We start from the raw sequence: 27,221 nt of genomic DNA, 5'->3' as shown, positions 1-27,221 counted from the left end.
CCGTGACTTCCGCTTCTGAGCACACTAGAGGATCGCTTTCTTGTCTCCACCTCTCCTCACCTCCTGGGTCCTCTGTGGCCACGTGATTGCTTCAGTCTATCAAATGGGAGGAGTGACAGGCAGCACCTCCAGAAGGATGCTTGGAAGAGCTGATGCCACACTCCCTTCCGCCCCCTGTGATGACTGCAGGTGGTCGAGGCTCCAGCAGCCTGTGTCTTCGAATGAAGATGATGGGGAGCACAGGCTCGCACAGAGCACGATGGGCTCGCTAGTATGAAATCTCATCCCTCTGCAGGTTCGTGCCCACCACTCAGTGCGAGCTCGCTGAGGGCTGGGGTTTATTGTTATGGCAACACAAGCAAACTCATCCCGAGAAGCTAGTGAGACAAAGCCAGTGCCCGGGAGCAAAGCAGAATCCTGAGACGACAGATGGGAGGGCCAAGCTTGAGCAACTAAGGGTGCTCAGAAAGGGCTGGACAGGGGTCCCTGGAGGGGCCTTGGAGCTGGACCTTGAAGGCTTAGCAGGATCTGAAGGATGCTAAGGAATGGCCCAGACACGCTGCAAGGAGCCTGGAGGTGGCTGCAGGTGGGAGTGGGGAGTGGACCAGTAGAACAGTGGGATTACCAGGCAGCAAAAAGGGCTGACGTGCAGATGAGACCATGAACTTAAAGCAAGGCAGCCAGCCCTACTGTGTGATTGTCTCTAAATCAGTCAACAGCTCTGGGGCAGGCATGGAGCGGGCAGGCGTTCGGGCTCATCCAGGGCTGGGATTTTGCCAAGGGGCTGTGACAAAAGAGAGGAAGGTAGAGTTGCTGAGGGAATTCACATGGGGGCATGTAGGACGAGCCAAGGAGCAGAGGCTGGACACGGAGGAGAAGGAAGCCGGGAGGAGGCCCGGGGTAGCACATGGGGGCTCAGTGCCTTCAAATTCCCAATGAAGCCAAGGAATGGGCAGCGGGGGGATCTTCAGGGGCAGGGCGGGAAGGATGGGGAGAGGTGTTGCAAATGCAGATTTGAGGGCGAGAGGAATGAGGGGGTCCGGTGTGACTGCCCGAAGGGGCCCCCGCAGAGGAGGGAGGGGTACAGTCCATCTGACTGGATGTGGAGGTTAGCAAGGATGATGACAGAAGGGGGTGAAGTGAAGGCTTTGGTGAGGAGGGGGTGCAGCCGCGTGTTAGCTCTGAGAGCCAGGCAGGGCCACCTGGGCTTCCCACCACTGCCCAGATTCTGGCCCTTTCTAGATAGACGAGTGATCCGAAGACTTAGTTCCCCTTCGGCGCTTTGGTATCACTTGCAAAAATGGGAACAATAATTTGTACCTGCCTCTTGGAGCCACTATGCAGACGGAAGGAGATCACCAGACGAAGCACCTAAAACAGTGCCTGGGCCACATTAACTGCCAATAAGTGTTCAATATTACCCCTTATAGAAGGTTGAATTGTAGCGCCCAGCACCCCCATCACCCCACTGTGATAGGTTAAGACTCTAACCGCAACCCCCCCAAACCTGCAAATGTGACCTTATTTGGGAAGAGAGGTTTTGCAGATGTAGTGAAGTCAAGGATCTTGAGATGAGATAATCCTGGATTACTCAGGAAGGCCCTGAATCCAAAGACAAGTGCCCAGGTAGGAGGCAGAAAAGGAGAGACACACCCCGAGGAGGAGGCCGCGTGCAGATAGAGGCAGGGAGGCCACCACAAGCCAAGGGGCGCCTAGAATGCCCGCGGCTAGAAGAGGCAAGGAAGCGTTCTCGTCCGGAGCCTTCCGAGGGCGCACGGCCTTGCTGACACCTTGATTTTGGATTTCTGGACTCTCAAACTGTGAATGAGTAAATTTCTGCTGTTTCATGCCACCAAGTTTGTAGTAAGCTGTTATGGTGGCCCTAGAAAATTAATATATTCCTGATGTATCTGGGCCTCAACAATCCTTATCTTCGGAGACTGACCTGGGCACTAAAGAAGAAAGCGCATGAAAATTTCAGGGACAGCGAAGATGACCAACAAATACTGGGTTGTCCCTCCCCATCTCCACCATGCTGGTACATGCACGCACATGTGCACACCCCCCCCCCCCAACACACTGAGCGCATAAATACACACAGGGACAAATGTCCAGAGCAGCCCCCAACCTTATACATAGCGATGCTGGGGAAGGAGAGGGTGTGTCATTGTGAGGACAACGTGACTTCTGCTGACCACAGGCTGGGCCCGGGGCCACACGGGTCTGAAGAAGCCCGCACTGCAGTGGGGACAGAGGCCAACGCACTTTGGAGCTTCCTGTCATCCCACAGCTTTAATCGGAATGAAACTCACAGACAAGGTGGGGAAGACGCAGCCCCCAGGGGCAAGAGGAGGTGGCTCCGGGCTGTCTGATGGATCAACACAGGTCAGTGTCCCGTCAGTTTCAAATACTGTCCCCCCCACCCCCACCCCGAGAACTTGAGTCTGTGCCGAGCAGATGCTGGGTCACATTTTCTTCCCTCTCTGAGTCATGGGCAACGGGACTCCTCCTTTAACTAAACTCACCCTGGGCAAGGCTTTTGGATATTTTCAACTGGAAATCGTGCAGGCTTATGGAAAATAACTTTCAGTTACAGAAAACATGAAAAAGAAGGTTCTTGGCATTTGGGAACTCTGGTAAAGAATTCTGTCTCTCTGAAACTGGAGTTTTATTTGATGTTTCTTGGAAAGAAACCATTCGACTTACTTTATAGTCTTTTCAGTTCTTCAAAGGGTTCAGAATCAGACCCACAAAAAACCATAAATAATCCCCAAAAATGTTGTCCTCTATCTTGTGAATGCTATTTCCTTCCTCCTCATTAGGTGTATTTATGAACTCTGAAAAGTAATTTCGGGGGAAAAATGCAGTCGCAGTCCAGTTTTGTAACAATGCGAGTGTTTTGTCCCTGCCTGTGGATCGTTTTTAAGGCAGAGCGGCATCATTTACACGAGTGACATACGTGACTCCCTAAGGCCAAAGTCCTTCAGATTTTACGTCTGTCTTCTCGGGTGTTCATGCTTTCAGAAAAGGAGATTTGCAGTCCGGGGATGTGTTCAGTTAAGCCAAACAGGGCTCTTTCCCACTGTTTCAGACTCCAGGTGTTAGACTTTACCTGTGGGCCCACCCTCCCTCTTCACTCCTCCCTTGTCCCCTCCTCCCCGCTCCTTCCCACCCTCCTCCTCCTCTCCCCTCCTCCCCTCTCTACCCTCCCTCCCCCCTGCCTCCCTCCTCCCTCTTCCTGTGTCCATGTGTAATCAATTGGTCACACTGGCCACACACTGGATTTGAGCCACGGGGAGAAGCAGGGGGGGCAAGTGTGTCTTTTCCATCTCAGTCTGTCTGTCTGTCTGCTGTCTGTCTAAACTTTCATGGCCCCACTAGGCAGGTCAGTCCCACGGGTTGCACCCCAGCAGACGCAACAGTGCTGTGACCCACGAGGGCGGCCGACAGCCCGGTGCCTTTGATGCTCTGAGAACAGCTCCCAGAGGCCTCTTTGCAGACGGCCATCAGATAAAAGACGCAATGCCCCAGGGCTGCCCCGGCCATCTGGTGGGCAAATATTTTAAGCCTGATTTCTTCTGGAAGGAAGTTCTGAGAAACTTCTGCCTTGGTACTCCACATCTGTGCATAGAAGTCCACACGTGACTGGGTCCCACAGAGGGAAGCTCTCAGGGGTGTGGAGGGAGATGGGGGAACCGCTCCTATTCCCCCCAATTTAGTACTCTCTCAACTTGTCCAAGGTGTTAGGGTAGCCACGTGCTTTCCCTGAGAAAAGAACGACATCATTCCACAGATGTTCCTTGAGTGCCTACTATGTGCCAGTGCTGGGATGCAAGGAACGGGCCCACACAGTCCTTGTTCTCATGGAGCACAGAGCCCAGGCCTTGCCCATCCCTGGACCACCAGAGACGAGGGCCTGAGTCCCACCCTGTCGTCCCACAGCACCCTAAGTTCTAATGCACACCAGAGTGGGGGCTCCAGGGGCGTGTGCAAAGCCTCACTGCCCAGAGACTAGAACGGAAGGTGAGACTGAATGGGGCCATCGGGGAGGGCCACACCGGGAAGGGGACATGTGAGCAGAGACCGGCAGCTGCTGAAGATGCCAGCCCTGTGGCTCTCGGGGAGGACCACAGTGGAAACAGGCACCGCAAGACTGTGACGTGGGAGCGAATACTCCCCAGGGGGATTCTGGGAAACCACCCATATTGTTGGGAACGATTTCCTCAAATGTCATTTTCTTATGATTACCGAAGACTATACTAGCCAGGAGGTTAGACAGCAACCTGAGCACCCGTGCCGACAGCACTGTGGGAGGCTGACTTCGAGGCGTCATCAGGCCTTTGTCCTCCAGGGGGCTTTTTCTATCGGCATCCTGCCAGCACCAGGGCTCTGGGCAGCAGCCTTTAAAGGAGAGGGTGTGGAGGAAGCTTAGTGGCCCTGGGTCCCGAGCAGAAGCTGTGTGGACGGAGGAAGGGGCCACCACAAAGTAAAAGAGCACCTCCCCCCACCCCACTCCGCCAAGAACCACTTTGCCAAAGTTGGGACCTGCCTCTTAGGAAAGAAGTTTGTAATCTGAATAGGCCACTGTTCCCACGACTGTTTCTTAAAAGGCAAAAAGCACAAATCATGGTCAAGTAGCCAAGAACAGACTTGGGCTTTCATGAAAGACGATGTACTGCAGAATCCTAATCGGACATTTCATTGTCACCGGTGCACCCCTGGGTCGCGTGGCGAGTGCCTACTGGGTGCCGGGCACTACGTTAGATCTGCTAAACTACACGGATGCTGCCTGGACCCTACAACCCGGAAAGCAGAGAGATGCACTTGAAAGTGCTAGAATTACTAACATCCCTGGTCGGGGACGAGAGCATCTACCTGGGAGCCAATGGAAGTCCAGCCCCAGAGCTCGGTGACCGGCAGCCTGAGTCGGGCTGAGTCACCTGGGAGCTTTGCCGGCCTGAACCCTCCCCCGGCCAGGCGGGTGGGTGGCAGGAGTCCTGCTCTGGGAAGGACTGCACGGAGTCCAGGCTGGCCCCACTGGGGCTCCCAAAGACGCAGTGTGTGGTGGGCTGACCCAGCATCCTTGCTTAGCACTGAGCAAGTGTAAGGTGACCTTCCCCTGAAGAGCTTCCTTTCCAGCTGGGGTTCATGTGGGTTGTGATCTCTTTTCCAGTACAAGTGCCAGTGTACCCCCTCCAAGCAAGCCTGAATGCTTGCCCTCAGGGCCTGCTGTGTGTCCTCCTTGCTTTTCAGGGGACCAGGCACTTTACCCCTGATTCAAGGATCCCCTCACATGCCATGCCCACCTGAGCTGTGAGGCCAGGATTCTGTTCCCCCTCTTACCCCATCCTCGCCACACACACACACACACACACACACACACACACACAGCCCAGCTGGCGACCCCTTCTCCTGCCTCCGACATTGCTGAACCCTTTGGATCTGCCCTACCTGATCAACTGTGCTCTCCCCAGGCACAGAGCCCCACCGACACCTTGCAGTGGCCTTGGCCCTGGGCCCTCCAGCCCGTTCTGTCTGTCCTCCCACTCACCCCGAATTTGGCAGGAAACGTGAATGCCAGTGCCAGTGCAAACTGACAGGGGGAAACAGAAATGAGGATTGAACATTTTGCAACTACAACAAAATTTAAACAAACAGAAGGTACCTGACTGAGCGCTGTCCTTCAGCACATTCTTCCCGGGGCTGATGCGCTTGATCCCGTGACGCTGCCACGGGCCACACGGTTTCTGGAGTTATCCGTGGGAGTCCTGAGTCAGCTGCTTCCGCAGCAAGCCCTGCCACACACGGGAGTAAAAAATACAACACTCGAATCCCACTGCAGTTTGGGAGACGTGGACCCCGGATGTGGGTTATTCTGTAAAGGCCTCACATCCTCCAGGGTTGAGCCTCCAAACCCCCACTTCCGGTGGCCAGAGTTCAATAGACGCTCCCTACGGGTCTCGAGGATGGCATGACCAGTCCCGCATTTCTCACGACTAAACACCCCATTTCCTCAGATTGTGTTTTATAAGTTTTTAAAGTGTTTCATTAAAGCAAATGCCTAAATATTGACGCTGCGGCCTTTCTTCAATCAGCCAGAGGTTTATAGTCCAAGCGGCTGGGATTCCTTTCCAAAAACCCAACATTTTCCCTTTAAAATGAATTGATAGCACTTTGTTTCTGGATCAGCCCTGACTTGAGCTGGCAGCTCAACAGAACAGAACTCTCCCATTAGCCCTTCTTCCACCCCAGCTCCCCCAGCCCTACTCCTCCCCCACTCCGTGTGTCTCTTCTCAGGAACTGCCTCCCCACCCCCCAAGTCCTGGCCCAAGTCCTCCCCTAGGACCCCCGAGTCCTCTCCTTCTCTCTCCTTCCACACTGGGAGGCCCCGTCTCCCTTCCCTCCCGAGTACCTCTCCCTCCGTCCAGCTCCCCAGCTTCCTGGGAGGCCTCCTGTCCCCCGAATCTAACACTTCTGCTCACTGCCACCATCCGGGCACTGCAGAGGGATCTTAAATTTTTAACTTTTTATTTTGACATAAACTCAGACTTTTTATAAAGAGGTTGCAAAATAGTATAAACAATTTCCTTACTGTCCTCACCCAGACTCCCCAAATGCTAACGTTTTGCCACAATTGCTTTATCCTTCCCCTTTGGCCCCAAGATATAATACACATATGTGCACATTATATGTTTTTCTGAATGTTTGAGAGTAAACTGCAGACATGCAGTGCCCCTCACCCCGAAATACTTCAGTGTGTGTCTCCCAAGAACAAGGACATCCTCGCAAACCACCTGAGTTCAATGATCAAAATCAGGAAATTAACCTTGATGCAACATTATTATCTAATCTACATATTTTACTCAGATTTTACTACTTGTCACAATCATGTCCTTTAGACTTTTTTTTAAGACAGCAAGAGCGAGTGGTAGGGAGGGGCGGGGGGGAGAGAGAGAGAGAGAGAGGGAGAAAACGAGTGGGGGAGGGGCAGAGGGAGAAAATTTTTTTTTAAAGATTTATTTATTTATTTGAGAAAGAGAGACACACAGTGCGCAGTGGGGTGGGGAGGGGAGCGGAGGGGCAGAGGGAAGAGAATCTTCAGCAGACTCCGCACTGAGCGAGGACCCTGACACAGGGCTCGATGCCAGGACCCTGAGATCATGACCTGAACCAAAATCAAGAATCGGACGCTTAACCGACGGCGCCCCCCAGGCACCCCCCAATCATGTCCTTTATAGCAAACGGAAATCCCAGATCACTTACGACAGTCTGTCATCATGTCCCTTCAGTCTCCCCTAGTCTAGAGTTCAGACGAGTCTTTCCAAAATTATTTATACCAGCTTAATTGGTTCTGCAACGGAAGCCCTCCACTGTCCTGTGGAATTCGAGGGAGCCCCGTCTCTTGGGCACGGCCCACCTGGCCCTGTGGCCCAGCGCACTGTCCCCAGTGGCTCCCTATGGCACTAGGTCCTGGCAGCAGCCTCACCGGCCTCCTTACCATGCCGGCCTCCGTATCTCTGGTCTCTCCGTCTGGAACTACCCTGGGCTTTTGGATGGCTGCTCCTTGCTCTAGCCACACCACCAGACCGGCTCCACCACACCTGGCCCTGCCATCTCCTTCACCTTCCATCGTCTGTTCCTTTGTTCATCTGTTTCTCTTCTGTCCCCACCCCCACTGAGGATAAGCCCATGGGGGCAGGCGGCTCAGCTGTCTGGTTCTGGCTGAGTCCTGAGCCCCTGGAAAAACCCGGGCCTGGGACCTAACGGATGTTTCAGTAAACACTCAGTGAATGAGGGAACGCACGAAGGAGCAAATGCAAGCGTTTTTCAGACTATTTGGATTAAAGACAGTAAAATCCTTTCACCTATACTCACATGGGTTAGAGATTTTATGGAACCTGAATGAAGAAGAAAGCAATGTTTTTTCCTCAGATAGCTTTTCAAAATGTCAGCCAATGACCTAGGAAGCTTTGGCACCATGGCTCTCCTCGTCCAATGGTCCAGACGTCAAGATAATAGAATGGATTTACTTTTTAAGAGAATGTGCCAGATCGTCTACATACAGGGCTTTCTGGGACAGGCTTCTCAGCAGAAATAAGTGACACATATCGACATGAAGGTCACGGTTGAGTAACTTGGGGAAGAGTTTCTGACCAAGCCACAGGCTGCCTGGAGCCCACTCAAATAGCAAAGGGGGTTCCCTTTCCTGTTGGAAGGGCCTTGAGAGGCCCCGAACGCCCTTGGAGGACCCCAGCCAGATCTCCAGCCTCTCATGCCTCTGCAGAAACGGCTCCCAGCCTGGGGCCCGCAGAGCGAGTGGACGGGTCAGGGGCGAGCCTGGGCCTTGGGCAGGCAGGACTGAACTGCTCATGCTTACAACTGGAGCCGTCGGGGAGCAGACTCCTCAGCTCTAGACACATGGCAGTCTGTCAAGGGAGCTACACATTTCACTGTATGTACTTGTACCCCCGTAAAATTCTTTTAAAAAGAGAAAAGAAGAAAATTGGGGCCGCTTCAGCTCTCTGAAAGAGCAGCAGCTTTTGGCGATGGCTGCCTGAGCCCCCAGGAGCCCACTCCTGACTGCTACGATGCAGCTTCCACTGGAGAAAGGGGAAAATGGGCGAACTGGGTGACCTGAACGCCAAATTCTGCCCTGGCCTGGGACCCAGGGCTGTGCACCAGGATAAGACAAGCAAAAGGGATATTTGTACCCAGCTGGGGCTCTGGGCCCAGACACAGGCAGCGTCCCAGGGCTGCCTGGTAGATGAGGCAGGAGGTTGAAGGCTGGGGAGGCTCTGGGTTCGTTCAGAGCACACTCCTACCTCAGGTCTGGGAAGAAAGGTTCAAGGGCTAGATGGGAATGGAAGTGAGCAGATTCTGTTCCTAGTGAATGCCCTACAGGCCCTCCCTGACTGACCTCACTCGACACTCGTAGGTGGGAGAGACCACGTCCATAGTGTCCGTGACCCCTTCGCTCCATCACCCCAGCACTGGGATGCCTCCTGGCTTGGCCTGTGGACAAAATGCCTGGAGGCTGCTGTCCTGGAGTGAGTGGGGGCAGCAGGTGGAGGGAGGGGACCACAGCTTTCGTCAAACTGAGGCCATACCTTATAGAGTCATGGGCAGCAGTCAGGAGGCTCAGACAATACCCAGAACTCTTGGGACAACCCACATATCCACAGGAGGCCATCAGGCAAGGTCACGGAGAGTTGCAGGACAGGGGCCTCTACGGGGTGTGCCACTGGTAAAGCCGAAATGCCCCGGGGCTGGAGACATAAGTGAACGCTGGGGCCCACAGCGCCCACCCCCTCCTGCCCCACAAGGTGGTTTGGACCAGGCCACAGAGAGTCACAAGTTCCCAGAAAGCCTGGAACCGTTCCGGGGCAAGGCAGCCTCACGGGCATCCCATCCGAGGCAGACCTTGCCTGGTCTCAAACTCCTGTCCTGCTCTGCCGGCACCTGAAAGGAGGAAGGGGAGTAGTCCTATGTGGTCTGGCAGAGTCACTGCCATGACGATGAGCTCGGTGACCCTGGGTAGGTAGCTTAAATGCTTTGTGACTCAGTTTCCCTATCTGGACACTTGGGGGTAAAAAGAGCAGTTTCTTCAAAGGGCTATATGAGATGATGAGATACTCTGAACAGGACCTCACACATACAAGCCCAGTGGTTAGTTGTCACTATGGGTGTCATTACAGGGGGCTCTGGGGCCGGGTGGGAGGTGGGGGAGACATGCATGGAGCTGCACATCCCTCCCCATCACCTCTCCCAGCTCCTGAAACAGCTCCCTCCCTGGGATTGCACCACAGAATTTCATCAGGGTCTTTCTGCTTCCTGCCCGTGAAAGCTGAGCAACACAGCTCCCTAGCATGTCCTAGTCTTAAGGATTTTCATATTTTCATTAGTACCTGGGATATGGTAGGGTCTTACTACATACTTGGATTGAATGAATGAATTTTTTAGGAAAACCGCTACCTAAATTACTAAGAGAGAAATGAGGTTGCATAAACTCTCTGATGTCTTTCTGGGCCAGAAGGTCAACAATGGAACATGACATCTTTAGGGTGTATTTTAAGAGGGGCCGTCCAAGTTCAATCTTGTTTAGCTAGCAGATAGGGGGTTATTGTAGAGCTGTAGAGCTCCCCAAATCTGCTTTGAGACAAAGGGGAGCGGTTCTGATGATTTGCCCTTGCTGAGACCCTTTTGGTATCATAGATATTATATGGCAGAACACTCTAGAAACAAGGGTCTTCAACATTCTAATATATCTTCTTGGCAATGACTTCTAAGGACTCAGGGCTTGTCTCAGGAAACAGAGTGTTCAGGGAAGGAGACCCTCATGGCAGAAATTAGTTGGAGAATTTTTGCCTTGTCATTTTCCATCTTCTCACAGACCCTCTCTGGCCTTGCCTAGTGGAGAATTTTAACAATCAGCTAGTCACCTCTCCCCTTCTGAATTTGTTTTCTTTAGAGAGACACCTTACCATCTTTTTATTCAGCCCTTCCTGACAGGTAGGAATGAGTCAGCGCTTTCGGTTGCCAGCAACAGAAAGCAACTCAGCAACTCAGAGGGGTGGGTGCCAGACTCACAGAGCACACAGGAAACTGGGAGACCGGGCACTGGCATGCTGGTGGCTGGGCAGCCGAGCACCACGGCCAGGGAACACCAACATGCCCCCACAACCTCAAGGATGCTGCCCTCCCAACAGCCCATCTTTGCCTCGCTTGCTCCAGATTCAAAGACTGGTTGCATTGGCCGAGCTTAGGACATGGGTCTGCCCTCAGTGGTACCAGGGTCGGGGAGAGAAAGGGAAATTGCGGTGGAGATAAGAAAGGGAGGATGGGGAGCTGGATGTTGGATAATCCCCCTCCCTCCCATAAAGAAAAGCTAACAAGAAATATGCAGGTTCTAGGGAAGAAAAAGCAAGTTACTAAAAGCATCAAAAGCAAGCCTCATCGCTGGATACAAATACTACCCCCAAGAAAAACATCTTGCAAAAATGACAGTGCTCCCCTAAATGAATATATAGTCACCATCATCCCAAACAAGACCCCCCACAGAACTTTACAAGCTTAAACTGATTCGAAAATGCACATTAAAGACAAAATGTAGAATGGCCGTGACAATCTTGAAAAATAAGGATAAGAAACTTAAAACATAAAACTAGAGGGACGGGTGGGGGATACACAAAATGGGTGACGGGGGTGAAGAGGCACAAGCTTCCAGTTGTAAAACAGATAAAGCCACACAGATGGACAGTATAGCACAGGGAATATACTCATGTCGCGGTGACTTTGCATGGTGACAGATGGTGGCCATACTGTGGTGAGCATCTTGTAGTGTTTATAATGTCCAATCACTCTTGTACATTCTTGAACTAGTATAATATTGTGTCGACTATACTTCAGTTAAGAAAAACTACAGTAATCGGCATAATGTAGATTAAACAAGACCATCAGTGGAAAAGAAAAGAACTGAGAAACAGAACCACCTATACGAGAATTGGTGGATGTCCAACAGCCATTTCAAGCTGAGAAAAAGGAGAAAAGAGGAGTCTTAGCTGTCTGGTGTGGGGGGGGGCGGGGACAAAGTTAGATTCATACTGCATATCATTAAAAAAAAAATCCAGATTAAAAATTAAAAAAAAACAACTGTAGAATTATATGAATAAAATGTAATATTTTTGAAACTTTAGCAGAGAGCAGGTCTTTTTTAAAAAATTTTTTAAATTATTTATTTGAGAGAGAGAGCACGAGTGGGAGGGAGAAGCAGGCTCCCCGCCGAGCAGGGAGTAGGATGTGGGACTCGATCCCAGGACCCCAGGACCACGACCCAAGCCAAAGGCAGAAGCCCAACTGACTGAGCCACCCAGGCGCCCAGCAAAGGGAAGGTCTTTTAAGGTACGAACTCCAGAAGCCTAAGTAAGATAAAATCTGACTTCTAAAGTGGTAACAACTACATCAGGTGCACTGCACGCAGTAAGAAGGCAGGCGATGGAATAAAACATACATTCACAGTTCACAAAAAGACGTGAAGAAGATATGCACGGCAGCTTTATTCCTCCTAGTCCCAACCTGGTGAGAGCGCAGATGTTCATGAACAAGGCAATGGACCAAGTGCGGTCCGTTCATACAGCAGAACAACACTTGACTTAATAAAAAGGAAGTTACTGATTATAACTCAGGTCTCAAACACATTGAGCTGAGCAAAAAAGAAACTAGACACAAAAAAACACAAACTGCATGATTCCATCCAAACTATCCACCAAAACTAATTTACGGTGGAAAAAAATCAGAACTGAGGTCACCCCTGGGGGTGGGATGGGAGGGATTGCCTGGGAAGGAGCATGAGAGAACTTTCTAGAATGATCGCAATGTCCCTCATCTTGATAGGGGTTTGGGTGACAGCTTTATCCTTGGTCAAAATGTAGCAAATGCACATCTGTGTTTTATTGTGTGTCAATTTTATCTCAAAAGAGGAAATTTATAAAAAAGTAAAAAATGAACCAACTCTAAATAACATGGGTGCTGAAGTATTTAGGGATGAGTACCAGGACTACGGTTTACTCTGGAATGCATCGAAAAGTAAGATGGATTAATGGATGGATGGATGATGTTAAAAAAAAAAAAGTATAGCGGGGCGCCTGGATGGCACAGCGGTTAAGGGTCTGCCTTCGGCTCAGGGCATGATCCCGGCGTTCTGGGATCGAGCCCCACATCAGGCTCCTCTGCTATGAGCCTGCTTCTTCCTCTCCCACTCTTCCTGCTTGTGTTCCCTCTCTCGCTGGCTGTCCCTCTGTCTGTCAAATAAATAAAATCTTAAAAAAAAAAAGTATAGCAAATTGCACAAGGTAAAATCTAGGGGGTGGGTGTACTTGGGTTCTCTGTACAATTCTTTCAACTTTCCTGTATGTTTAAAAATCTTGAAAATACAATGTTGGGGGGAAACAGCAACAGACTAAAAGGAAAGTTTTTTCCAACGGGTGAGAGATTTTTGACTCATGCTTTATAGAGCTTATCATCAACAGAAAAAAATGAAAAACCCCATTGACTATACGCAAAGGCCTTGATAAAAAAAGGCACATGCCAAGAATATCTGAAAAGATCATCCTATTTGTCCATAGAAAAATCTGAATTCGACTAACCATACTACTCTTGCCCCTCCAGGCTGATACCAACGTGCGAACACTTGGCAGAGTGTGTGAGGGGAAGCAGGTGTTCTCACGCGCTGCTGGTGGTTGAGTGAGCGGAGCCTGGTCGGGGGCATCTCCCAAGTCCGCTGAAGCGGATACCCCACCTCCCTGAAACACACCAGCCCACAAACCTCCCGCCTGCTGGCGAGGAGCGGCCGGGCAGCAGGACAGCAGGCGACGGGCAGCATATCTGCATGCACTTGATGCAAAGGTTAGCATGAAGTGGTCATGATGGGAAGATCTAAGACCTACGGCTAAGTCAGAATCGCATACGAATTATGGCATTTCTAGAAAAAGCAAAACCAATGTAGTGTAAGTAAACACACCGAGCAACGACCAGAATCTGGAAAAATTCAAACTCGTGTGTTGGTGAGGAGGTAGGATTGGGGACGGGAGCCAAAGCAAGCTGGATTTGAAATAAATACGATCTGAAATAAATGTAGACACACACGTATCTATAATTACAAGACCATATCCGTGTATTGCTTGCCTAATTAAAATGGAAAGCATGAACAGATGACCGGTTTAAAACAAAGCTCGGCCAGTCTTTAACGTTCCCAGCCTTTATTCCAGGGCAAAAGTGGTCAATTATGTAATTGCTTGTTTCGGATTTTATAGCCTCTACCCCCCCGAACCAAGCTTTCATTTCTTTGTCATCCCTTGGACCAGTTCACACCTCCCGGGCAGCACAGTGCCCCCAACCCTCAGGGAGCCCTTACCAGGTGGCTGGGATCAGGTCACACACAGGGCTCCAGGACTTGTCTCCAGATCCCCTGGGCTCTGCGACAAGTCCTTTCTACCACAGTCAAACCAGACTCCCCATCTTTTTGTTTTTTTCCTTCCAACTACGAGATAGGTTGGGATGGCAGGGAATCTGCCCCCCTGATCAATACAGAACCGGCTCCAGTACCCCACCCCCACCAGCTGAGTCATATCTGACTATGTGGGTAGAAAACTGTGCAGAAGGTCTTGCCAGCCACTTCAGAACTTTTAAGAGTGGTTTGCTTTTAAGTATGCTACACAAAGTTGTCTTCAAGCGAGAACTCCTAAAACCTACACGTAGGTAATGCACCGTGACTGATAAAGGGCAGAGGTGTGGGTGTGTATATATTCATATATAACCAGCTGTTTCTCCACCGCTCTGTGAAACAAATCACACAGCTCACCAAAACTAGTTGAAAGTTTTATTTATATAAACTTCATTAAGAACATAAAAGATTAAGTTTCTTAAAAAAAATCTGCAGTTATTTACAGCAGTATTGCACAAGTAAAGTGGCAATTACCCTGTCAAAATTCATCAGTGCAAAACACAAGTAAGCCAGGGAAATCGCAATACAAATGCTACATACGCTGGGTCCTAGGAAACAAGTTAGTGACGGGTCAGTATACAGACAGATCAGTGCTATTTATAAATGTGTACCTGATGAGTTCTGATACAGTAACTAGAGGTCACAGAACCTGGACATACAACTTCGGAGAGCTTCTAAAGTCTGATTCCCAAATAAAAGTAGTCAAGTTACCTAGCGGGGATCTCGAGGACGCTTCTTGAATAAAATGCCATTGGGAGTAAGAGTCCCCTCGGCTGGTTTAGCGTCACGTGTGGGCCCATCCCTGCACACATGTGAGCGGGGACTGGACACACACAGGCACCAGGCTAAACCAGTGAGGATGCTCGAACCGTCTACCGACACGGGACCACTAGGAAGTCTCTCTGAAGCTTCCGCGAGCTTTCACATCTTAACGTCCAGTCTAGTGGGACCCCCAAACTCTCTCGAAGCCAACAGAGAAGCAGAAGGAAGACAACCCGAAGCAGGCTGATCAAAGGTAGGGACCAAATGGCTCAGGGCTGGGGGCGGGGAGTCTGTACAATTTGCTCCTGAAGACCGTTAAGTCCACACCTCAAAGCACAGGACACAGCGGGTGGGGGATAATTCAACTACTCACCAGTTGCCAAAAAGGGTTAGTGGCATGAGGTGGTCCTGATGTCCCTCTCGAGGCAGGAACGACCTGACTCACCTGTCCCTTCCTCTTGCCCTGAACAACTCCTGGCCGCAACCCCCAGAAGGGGCCTGTTTTTATTTCTGTGAACACTGAATTGTCAGGGATACATTTCCAGTGGAAAAAATATGTCCCAACTGCCAATAATACATTAAGATAAAATAAAATAAAATAAGATAAGATATGGCCTGGCCTTAATAGAATTTGCTTCCATGAGAAGCTGGCTCTCTTGGAATAGAAAGTCACTGGCTATTTCTTGCAGAATTTTGTAGCCGGCCATGTTTATGGTCTTTCATCGATGGCTCAACACAGACTTCGTTATCAGGGTGGCAAACCCCAAGAATTTAAACCCACGTGACCAGAAATACCAGGAACCAAAGCTGGAGGGCCAGCCTGGGGACGAGCGTGGGGCTCACAGTCACCACCTCAGAGTTAAAGCAATGAATGGTACAGCAGGGGGCAGGGAGCAGGGAGGTCAACACTTTTCAGAACGTAAGACATTAAATAAGCAGGAAATAAATATACAATATTTCTACAAGTTACAGCATTATGAAACAGTAGGACACATTACACAGAAAAAAGAATCTACAATATGTACAATCCTCAATTCTGAAAAAGTTTAGTAAAAACAGTGATCTTTACTCACTTATGCTGTACAAAATTTTACAAGAAAGGTAAAGGAAACACAATTGCACACAGACATTTGGCTCAGTTGGTAAGTAAAATGTGACCTCCTAATCTAATAAATAGTCAAAATATATACAATATCAAGAAGGGGAAACAGGAGAACGTTATTCTCTATGGTGTACACTCTTTTTAATCAGAGGGAAGTTTTGCCTGGTTTCCCCGCAACCCCGGAAGGAGTTCTTGGCGAACTCACTTCCGGGCCGGAGTACAGGTAACTGGAAGAATTAGTCATGGGACTCTTCTGCATGTATTTATTGCATTTCTGTGACAAGTCACAGGACACTTTCTACAAACCTCATGGGAGAAGAGGTGGTCAAGGCACAAAACCCGCATTCAATTTCCAAAAAGGGATCTAGTCTTTTTTTTTTTCCTACAAAAAGTTAGAGGCATAAACAACAAAGAGTCAAAGGTCTACCACAGCAGGCACACCTTCCGCAGGGAGGCATCGTGATAAACAGATACGTACAGTACAGAGACACCCAGTCATCTCTCTTCAGTTCTGGTGCAAGATCCTGCTCCTTTAATACTACAAATTCATAGAATCTCTGATTTCCTCACAAGCTGCTTCCGCGGCCAGCCCGGAGGCCAGGCGGCCACTGAGCCAGAGGGACACCTGCACACGCGGCCGGCACACAGCCCTCGGGCCCCGCGCCCAGGGAGCCGCAGTATTGAAGAAACAGAGTAAAGTGCTCCAGTCAGAGAGACTGGCACCGAGTACGGAGATCCTGGGGGGGGAGGGGGCGCCCAGAACCAAATACGTCTTTGGTGTGTGTGTGTCCAGCACGTCCGTCACCGCCTTACAACCGTGTGGACTTCATGACCCTACCGAGGGGTTCGAGACACGTCAGGAACACAGAGCTGACACGCAACACAGCTTCAAAAATATTCAAGACCCCAATGAGATTTGGGGGGAAAAGAAAATTCTAAGAAAGGAAGAATATTTGGAATAAAATATCTCTACCTAAAAGAAAATGCATATATGCTGTAGGTAGATATATATATGTATATATATATTTATACAGAATTATCAAGATACAAGTGAATGGATTTCCCCACTTCCTCTAATCATGTGGAAACACTGGTCCTCGAGGGGCCCAAAGCAAAACAATAGTTGTTGGCACTGCTGACTTGTTTGAAAAATCATGTCTTTCTTTTAAAAAGCTGTTTAAGGATCTGAGGTTTCAAAATCTGGAAGAACTATAGGGTTCACGAAATGATCTCTACCTCTCCTCTTTCACTGCTTCCTGATCTCTAAGGTCTCCCCAAATTGTTTAACTGCCTTTGAAATGATGGACCAACTCATGGGCCCTCCATTCACTGCACTCCTCCCAGGCAGGTGTGGAGAAAGAAAGGGTGCGCCCAACAGAGGCAGATGCGCCAAGGGGGGGCCAACAACAGCCGACCGTCCCAAGAGCAATGGAACAAGACAGAGAGACATCTGTCAGAGGGCTGAGAGGCCACTTCGGATTCGGGCTCCAATGCAGTATTTTTACGGCACTGCTGAAGGCGGAATTAAGCCTTCATTTCAAAGTGGATTTACGGGGGTGGGAACCAAGTGTCAGGCATCAAAGGCCAGATGAACCTGGAGTTGGACGAAAAGCCTGGATGCCCAGCAATCAGCCGCCTAAAGCCCCGCCCACGGCTCGCGCCAATTCCCACGAGGGCTGGAGCTCCGACACCTGCAGCCCAACGAGCTCAGCTGTGAGGGGGCACGTTCACCACCTGTGGCCCCTGCTGGCGGTGCACCTGGGACTGCGGGAGAGCCTGCAACCAGAGAAGGCCACAGTGCCGAGGGGCACAGTACCCATCCGTGCTATGACTGCTACTCCTTCTTCAGAACACTTGTAAACGATGAGCCCACGAAACCTGCGAAAACCAACATCACGCACGTCCCAGTGAGTAAGCTACCGACAGACAGACCAACTGGGCTGTGCAGGCCAGAGGCAGATCCTGACTCATGTTCTGACCCAATTCCCTTTCATCATGAGAATACACTGGACCAAATCTGTGCATCGGCCTCCAGACAGACCAGAGGAGCATCACAAAAGGAGACAAGGGAAAATACGCGAAAAAAGAGTTTTAAAATTTTGCCACAGATGCAACTGAATGTAAGGAGGTAAGTAAATATTTACAAAACGGGAGTGGGATATCGATACAGGCTGACAAGAGATCGCCCGCCCCTTTAATCAGTTTCGTTTCATAAGAACTTTTTTGGTATTAATGATAAAAAAAAAGAAAAAGCATGTCAAAGAGCCAATGGCAGAGAAGGGAGGGGGCTATCTCATACCTCTCCCGTTTAAAAATTCTGTACAGTCATCTCTAAAAATAAACTAAGGCAGCTTTATCAATTAGCTGGCTCAGTTTCCACTGCAGAGTTTACACAATTCTCTGAGAGCAGGCAATAGGTTCTTAAAATTTTAGTACAAAAAAATCATTCACGAGTTGGTTAAAAAGTTTCCATTTCCTTTTTGAAAAACCTGTTCTTATTAAAGGAGGTGGGAAAAACCCACACTGCGTGTAAACACCATTCTTGCATAAAATCCTGCTCCAAAGAACCATGATTTGTACATTTTTTAAAAAAAAAGAGACTCCTCCCTCATTTACATTCACAACAAGCTTCCATCAGAAATTCTGCAGTGTGGTGAAAAGAAAGGTCAAGTCCACGTGCAGCGCGGCGTCCTCGGGAACGCGTCGGCCGGCCTCCCCGCGCCCTCTCTGGGAAAGAACCACTGGCTGCGTGGCAATGGCACCTCTCACGCCGGGGTGCTGGGGCTTGTTGGTTCGAACAAGCGAAATGTCTGCACACATCTGGCTCCGCAAGGAACCCGTCGTCACTGCAATCTCCACACCAGGCGGATGATGTAACGTAACAGTCGCAAGATAATCATTTGGGGGTGGGCTTCGGCTGCTTGGTAATTATTCAAAAAGACCTGAAACAACAACAGGAAAGCTTCTTAGTGTCTCAGCCCTCGTGTTATTTTTGGGTGGGAGACGCCTATACTTCAGGGAACCACCAATCCCATTTTCACAGCTACGGAGGGCACCCCTTCACGAGCGCCGCACCCTCCGACGCCGGTCCTGACCCTGAGACTGCGAGGCCGAAGTCCTTCTAACTTCCCCGGCACGGGGAGACGTCGCTACGTGAGTATGCCAGATGATCTGCTTCTTTACAGCAACCCAAAGAATGCTCGGAACCTCAAAGGGAACCCCTGAAGCTCAGTTTGCCCCTCTAAGGACACACATATTCTTTCTACAGGCGATGTCATCGTTGCCGGAACCGCCTCTATCGGGAAACACATCAACCTGTGTGCGGTGCTGAGAAAAGCCATCCCCCAAAGTCACGGCAGTTGGTGTCCCGTGGGAACAAGAGGTAGGGGTGGAGGGGACAGAAGAGAGATGGCAAGTACATTCAAATACGTTGACTCCCGCAAAGGTGAATTTCTGGCAGCCCTAGTTTACTTGAGAAACCAGTGATTTGGGGTCATTTGTCCTAAGAAGCTAAATCAAGTGGTGCATGGATGTGCCACTGGGCCTCCAGCTGCTGGTGGGCGGCTCCGCTATGTAAACAGCTGGAGGCTCAGCACCGCGTCCACGGTCACGGACACAGGCGGCATCCAGCCCCATCCTCCCACCCCACGTGGGGAGCAAAGAGCAATTCAAAAATTTTAAGAGGGCCTCTTTGCCAGTGACCACCGTGTTTACGCCAAGCAGAGAAACTATTCAAAAGGAAATTGCTAGATTAAACGTCTCGGGGGTCCTCAGGTCTTCCCGGGGGGCCCACCTTTGAGTTCTAATGCATTCTGCAGGCAGTGCGAGGTGTCAATTCAGAGCAGCCAAAGGCAGCAAAGGAACACACCTGCCTCGACGCCAGGAGCGACAACCTGTTTCACGGTTCAGGTCTGCAACCCATCCTCAAGTAAGGTTGTTTCCTTAATAAGTCAGCTACGCCCCAGACCAGCTCTCTCCTGTTTGGGGCGCTCCACGAGCCCTTCTCGCTCAGGGAGGTGAAGTTTCCCATGTACCACCGTGGAACCACAGGCCACGCGTGGGGCTGGGAACCAGTGTCCCCCGTCACATGCGAACACGGCCACAGACGCCAGCTGCGAGCGGAGCCCCTGCTTGCGACTGTTTACACGAGCTCTCAAGCACTCGTCTGACAGGACGGGATTGTGATAAGGCCCGGGCATTTCCCGTTCTCCTTCCATAACCAGACTGGAGGAAATCGGCTTTCTGTAAGCGATTCCTGTACAGGCGCTCCGTAACCACAGTCTGTGATTTTTATCTGTTTTACACACAAGATTGCTTTGTTTTGATTTAACTTTCAAAATTACTTGGCTTTTTCTGTGTGAGAATAATTTAGGGGAAGGTTAATTTTAGTTGAGACTAATATTAATAGGTTGAAAGAGGCTTATTCAAAATAAAACCACGACTTACTAAAATGAAGAAAGCGTACGCAGGGCTAAGTAATCACTTCAAGGTGGGAAATCTCAAGTCAGCCAGGTGTCACTACCAGCCTCGGTAAGACCAGAGAATGGGGTCAAAGTGACACCAGCGAGGGGACAGGGCCACACTTGGGACAGATCCCAACTGCTTATACTCAGCTCATTTTATACCCCAGAACTGGCAGCGTCTGAGAGGAGAAATCTCCCACCCGCCCCTCGAGGACATCGGGTGGTCGACGGTATCGCTGTTGACGGTTAAGAGTCTTATCACGAGACATGTCTTTCCAAGTTTTTCGAGTTCTTCTTGTGTCTCAACGTAAAGGACCTCGGGGGTGTTCAAAGGAAGGTGGGGAGGGGTTGGGGGCCATGCAGGAAATTTTGGCAAACGAGAACATGCTACAAGTACTCAGGAAGGACAGCGGGCCGCCTGCCCTCTTAGGCAGTGCGCGTGACAACACGGCACACGCTCTTAAGCCAGCGAAAAACTGCTCTTGGACAACAGTCAATGGAGGAAGCCATTACGACTGAATTCCAAGGCCACGCCAGTCCCGAAAACCCTTGACCGCTGGCACAGCTGGCTGAAGCTGGCGCAGCTCAGCGTGGACGGCCCACGGCTCCGAAGCAGCTGGAGGACGGGCAGCTCCTGCTTCCTGCAGACTTGCTGCCCTCTTAGCACCTGCAGCCGGATGTGTCAGCTCGCCCACGTGAGCCCACGGTGCGTGCCCGATGACACTAGCGTGGGGCAGGTGGCACCAGGGTGCGGTGGGTGAGGACGCTCAGCCGGGCCCCAGAATCAGCTCCGAGCACACCACATCAGCACGGTCGGCCCGAGACCTCAGACCTCTGGCCTCCAGGACTGTGAATAAACACAGTTCTGTTGTTTAACCGCCCCTCCCCCCCCAGCCCCCGCTCCGTCGGTGGCACTTTGTTACAGCAGCCCCAGCAAAGGAATATACCCTTTCATGCTTAACAGACATTCTCGGTCCTTCCCTCTTTAAATAAACACTTCTTACATCAGAGTTGTGTGACGCTGTTTTAATCTAACTCATAAAAGTACTTTAGGAAGACACATTAATGGGACGCATGTGGGTAAAGGAGATTATTTAAAAAACTAAATATGCTACTAAGCATAAACAATTTATGCATTACGGTGATCTCTTTTGCTCACACACATGCGCACACACAGGCACAAAATCACAAGTGCTTTTAGTGTAGGACCCCATTCTATTGGGTCTTTGTATCTCCATGGTCTAGGTCAGGAACCATATTCTTTGGGGTAATTGACTTTTATGGCCATCCCATGTGTCCAGAAGATGACTCCTTCAACATTCAGCTTTGTGTCTCCCTTTAGGAACCAATTCTGACAGTCCATGCTCCTTGTTGGGCCAAGGGCTCCTGCAGCCCCCATGTCTGCTTGGACAGAGAGGGGGTGTGCTGGGGCCCGACTCTGAAAGCTGTGTCTGCATCCACTAGGCCTGGTGGGCAATACCCATGTCGTCAGCAATGAGTGCAGAACAGAGATGCACAGCCCAGCCCAAGGGCTACCTGTGGGTGCCACCAACAGTGACAGCAGCCCGTGAGAAAGCTGCTGCCGCTGCCCTGCTTCTAGAATCAGGACTCAAGTTCCCACTTTGCAGGCAAAGAACACCGACACGTTCCAGTAAAATGGCAGGCCTGTGCCAAAGTGGAGTCAAGATGCAGAGGGGCCTTGCTGTCGAAAGAGGAGCGCAACAGCATCTCTGTCTATGAAGCTTACACTCTGGTGGGGCACAGCCACACAAATAAACAGGGTAACGGGACAACAGCAATACACAGCTAAACGAAATGGCAGAGAAAGCAGCGCTTGCCAGAGAGGCAAGTGGAGCCCCGGGAGAGCCAGGGCGGGAAGGCGCAGAGCTGAGACGGGCTTCCCTGGTGGAGACTCAGGTACTCTTCTTGGAAGATCTGAAAAGAGTCCCTGGAGACAGCGTCAAGAGCATTCAGCAGGGAATCCCCAAACAGTTCCCTTACGTCCCCACCAGAGGACATGGGCTCATCCTGGGTGGCAGCTGGGGGTAGGGCTGTGCTAAAGGAATGGCCCTGAGCAGGGTCCCGGCAGACTTAGCAGGAGCTGGGGCACTCTGAGCCACTGCGGCCCTGAAACACAGGACTCGGGCTGGGGCCGGGCTACCTCCGTCTGCACCGGCCAAGAGGAGAGAGGGTGACAGGACAGAGCGCCAGCCGCCACAGTGGGGTCTGCACAGGGTCCATCTTCAACTCACACTTGAGACGGCCACCCAGGTATCCGAATTTAATCACCATTTTAATGCAAAAATAATCAGAGCAAAACATCCTCTCTTGCCCAATCCAGGGAAGCAGGTGTGCAGGTACAAAAAAAGACCCTGACTGCAGGCTGCCCGGAGAAGTGGTCAGGATAACCACCGCACACCTGCAGAGCGCACCTCTGGACCTGGCTTCGCTCTCCTGCAGACACGGATGAGCCCAGCCTCCGAAAAGCTGTCCAAGATACACCAGGCCTTCAGACTTTGTGCGCCCTAGCCTGGGGTCCAGAAAAGTCACTCACGGCCACCACTGAACAAAATGACGTGCCACACACCTTTCCAGTCTTCACAACAAGGCTGTGGGCCACATTTCACAGATGAGGGGACAGACCAAGCTTGTGCAATCAAGATCAAGTCAACACAGACTTCAACACAGGGTAGAACACACGAGCTCACCAATCCGCGCTCCAAAGGCTGGTCCAAACCCCACTGGGCCAAAGGACTCAGGAAGTACAACACATACACATTTGGCATTACTCAAGGGAGCTTAACCACAAAAACACACAGAGGGACACGGTGCAAAAAACATAAAAGTTAAGAGAGATCAGAAATGACATCAAGAAAGAGAGACTTACCCTGGACAAACCAGGGCTGAGATCTACTGCCAAAGAGCCGGAGTTTTACTAAGAGTTTCCCGGCAGTCAAAGTAACAAAGGAAACACGGCCCAATCTTCACCATTATACCAGAGAGCTCAAGAGCAAATTCTAAGAGACAAACAAAAAAGCAAGGAATACCTATAGAACAGAGACACACAGCATTTTTTTAACTTGTTCATTTCTTGCAGAATTTCAACACTGAATACCCGAGAGGTCTTAAATGTTTTTTTCTCTTTTTAAAAGGATGTATCTTTGAGGGGTAACGTGTCAGAAGAGACGGAATTCTGGACTGTGAGACTCTGACAAACAGGGAACGTCTGCTCTAGACCAGCAAGTGAGGATGTGTCCTGGGAGTGTCTGGATGGTGTCTGCTCCCCTGGGGCTGTCGCGGCATCTTCCGGGACAGGGCTGGGTGTTGCCACAAGCCAAGGTGACCAGGGTGCAGGGTGGGGGCAGAGAGTGGCCCCAGCGATCCTGATGGAAGACCACCTCTACCCATTCATGACCTGTCCATCTAGATAGTATCTTACATGACAGGTGACGGAGACACAGATCAGAGAGGAAAAGGGCCTGCCGTGTGGAGTATCTTTAGGAAGATGTGGGGGTCTCTCCACCTTGGCCCAGATTTTAGAGAAGGTTTGACAGCCTCCTGCTTTCAGGTGTCAGGCCGCTGCTGCTGCCCAAATTCACTTTCTATTCATCGCCACGGCAACGGGGGCATTTGCATAGCTTGTGCCTAACTCGCTATGATGTCAACACAGCTGTGGAAAGGGTGCCAGGAGCCCCTCCCCCGGAAGTGGTGCTCCCACTGGCAGCGCAGGGGGGAGCAGGAGGGAGCTCTCCCCAGCGCTGCCACTGACCTGCCCAGGCGGTGCAGTCACAGGAAAACGCCATTTGCACGAATCCAATTCTCCTTCGTTTTCGATGCGTCGTTTCAAAGAAACTATTATAGCTCAGGCTTTCTGTCGAACAAACCACCACCTCCCCGGCTGACTTCCAGTCAGGCCTGGTGTGCCCTGGGTTTTCTTCCGGCAGGGGCAGATCTCGAACTCACTCACCAGCCCTCAGACCCCGGACCCCAAGCCGGCTGTTGTGAAGGACCCCCGACCGTCGCCCGGGAAGTGTGGCGCTGCACGGTGGCCAACCACAGAGCAGCCAGGGACGGTTCTTACAGCTCCCGCGTGGGGCTCCATGAGACAAAATACAAGCCTCAGAGCAAGAATACACCGCTCCGAGATGGCCCAGGCTCAGAGAAATGCTGATGAGATGCACTGCACTGTAACCACAACCCGAACCTCCCTGCTCTGGTTCAGCTGGGAGAAGTCTAGCGAAGGATGGCGAGAGACGGCTGCAGCCAGGCCTCGCCTCACCTCATGCGCATCCTCGTTTCCTCCTCAAGAGATTAAAAAACCCCAGTCACACCTCTCTGAAGTCCCCCTCCGGGCACCTGCACCTCTGAATGGTTCTGTGTGAATGGCCCGGGTCCCCCTGCAGCCGTGCAGGTGGACCCACCTGCCACAGACGGAGGGAGCACTGGCCGCAGGCCGCGCGCACGAACGCCGCCGCATCCAGGGCGATGCCCACCCAGCCGTTCGAACACACCCCAGCGCCCCAGTCTCGTCTCCTGTTTGTGCACAGACAGACACGGCACGCTTCAGCAGGGCCGACACAAGCAGGGTACTGAAAGACGAGTGGACCAAGTTAGCAGCACCTCTCTGAACTCGGAAGACCAACTGAGAAACGTTTCAATCATAGTTCAGAGAGACACCAGAACGATGCGCAAGAGATGACAGCAATTCCTAGCTCCACCTCCGAATGTTTCCCTGTGGCCTTCGCCACATCCCTAGGAGGCAGAGAAAAAATGCGGCTCCTCGAGGACATAAGGGATGGACTCAGGATTCAAGGCCTCACCCCAAGGTTCTCACACCTGTCCACGAGCCCTGCTTTCCTCTAAGATCACACTGTATCCCAAAGTCATGGAAGACCCTTGCTCAGAGAACCTGACATTCACAGTTGCCATAGGGATAATCTGAACCATGTGCTGTCTTGAAGGTGTCAGAAGGGCCGGAGCCATAGGAAGGGTGACTCCTGGATCACACAGGCTACCGTGACACCATGATGGAGGGGCGTCGGAAGGCTCTTAAAACCACAACACTGAACCACCTCCTCCGGCCGTAAGGGAAACACTCACTGAACCTTCAAATGAATCACAGATCAGTGACGGGCATTAATTCGTTTAAGCTACTCACAACTGTTTTTGCTATGAAAACTGTCATTTATCAACTCTTGGGCGACTGACCATCCGACGAGATAGGTCTAGTTTTAATATAATATTTCATAAGCAGATTTTTCACTATTCCTTGCTCAGACCGTAACAGAAAGTGGCTCATTTATTAAGCTCCTATGTTCAATTAATGAGGGACTCAAAAGAATGTTGTCAGAGAACACGTGTCTCTGGGTTTATGTTCAAGGTTATCCTATTCCCAAACAAGCAAGCTACCGATTAGATCTCTCCCTTGTCCATTATCTACAGAAGAATATCATTTATTTATTTATTTATTTATTTATTTATTTATTTTTAAAGATTTTATTTATTTATTCGACAGAGAAAGACAGCCAGCGAGAGAGGGAACACAAGCAGAGGGAGTGGGAGAGGAAGAAGCAGGCTCACAGCGGAAGAGCCTGATGTGGGACTCGATCCCGTAATGCCGGGATCACGCCCTGAGCCGAAGGCGGACGATCAACCGCTGTGCCACCCAGGCGCCCCGAAGAATATTATTTATAAAACCAGGAATCCGGCAGCACAGGGAATTCACGTCATAGGAAGAACAGCGGAGGGAGACTTCAAGTTCATGGATCGTACAGGAAAATGCAAATGGGTGATTCTTCCATTAAACTTTTGTTTCCGTCTAAACTGGTCTGCGAGCCACCTACTTCTCCCTCTCTACTTTGTCTGGTTTGGTGCTATACTTCAGTCGGCCTGCAGTTCTGTCTACTCATGCCTGCACATGCCTGGGACAGAAGTAGTAGGAAGCAGGCAGTGTAAACAAAAGATACACTGTTTCTTGGGATCAAACAATGAAAGGGTGTTCATTCACTTCTTGGCCCATCTAGAGGGTCTGACGTAGCTTCACGTGCTGCTGCTCACCGCAGGCCACGGCCAGGGCATCCCCAAGTCACTGTCAACCAAGAGCGGCCTACCTGTGCACAGAGCAACTCAGGCTGGACAACTTGCCTGCAAGGCCCAGAGGAGGCCACCAAAAGTAAATGATCACAGCCTTGGTAATGGGGGGGTGGGGAGCAGATTTAGGGGAGAGGATGGGACTCATTACCCCACGAGCACATGTTCTGACGTTCTGAAGGGCCCAGCACACGCTGCACAGACGTGGACTGCACCCCTAGCCCACGGCTGCGAATCCTACCCATCCCTGAGGATGGGCAGTAAGCACACAGCGCCCCACACCCCACCACTCAGCTACACACGAGCCACTCACCCTCTTCATAAAGCTTGAAACAGACATCGAGCTTCTCTGAGACATCTTCTTCCCCACCAGCCCACTGACCTCCACGCTCCCCAGCATTCCCTGAAGCCCGGGCACGAGGGAATGGGTAGGCCGTTCAGCAACAGACGCCTCGTGGGAGCTCCACCACCTCCACGGGCACTTGGGTTTTGTCCTGTGCCACGTTCTAGACGTGCCTGCACGACGAAGGCCCTTAATGCTTAATGACAGGTGAAAAGGCACCATGGGGCTGCCACCAGCCAGATCTGTGACAATCCGAGGATCAAAGGAAGTACTCAGAGTAATGCAGAGTAACCTGCTGAATTAAACAGGGACCCAGGAATTTAGGCTGAAGAACGGGATACACGTATGATGGGGAAAGGAAGTTCCTCATCCTCTACACACACCTCTCTTCTCGTCAGATGGAGACGTACTGACTTGAGAGTGGAAGGTGCCGCCTTTGACCAGAGTCAACATCACCAGTAA

The 27,221-nt window shown here is 50.9% G+C and overlaps 1 protein-coding gene across 10 annotated transcripts in view; it reads right to left on the bottom strand.

Annotated features, from left to right (window-relative positions):
- The window catches only part of BCL2L11 (BCL2 like 11), a 123,947-nt gene that overhangs the window by 63,192 nt on the left and 33,534 nt on the right, over positions 1-27,221 (bottom strand). For 5 of the 10 annotated variants that reach the window (XR_005832833.1, XM_008700128.2, XM_040623194.1 and 2 more), the window contains one exon: positions 14,362-18,805. The exons of 1 other annotated variant lie outside the window; for it this stretch is intronic. Coding sequence is in view for 7 of the 9 variants with exons in the window: in XM_008700128.2 (XP_008698350.1) it covers positions 18,707-18,805 (99 nt within the window). In the remaining 2 variants the exon portion in view is untranslated. Of the gene's footprint in view, positions 1-5,664; positions 5,796-14,361; positions 18,806-27,221 lie in introns of those variants that run through there. 4 more of the 10 variants (XM_040623190.1, XM_040623185.1, XR_005832834.1 and 1 more) reach the window with 2 other exon arrangements.

This window comes from Ursus maritimus, unplaced genomic scaffold, assembly GCF_017311325.1.
Source record: "Ursus maritimus isolate PB19 unplaced genomic scaffold, ASM1731132v1 scaffold_6, whole genome shotgun sequence".
Lineage (NCBI taxonomy): Eukaryota > Metazoa > Chordata > Mammalia > Carnivora > Ursidae > Ursus > Ursus maritimus.
This window is presented reverse-complemented; position numbering and strand designations above follow the sequence as displayed.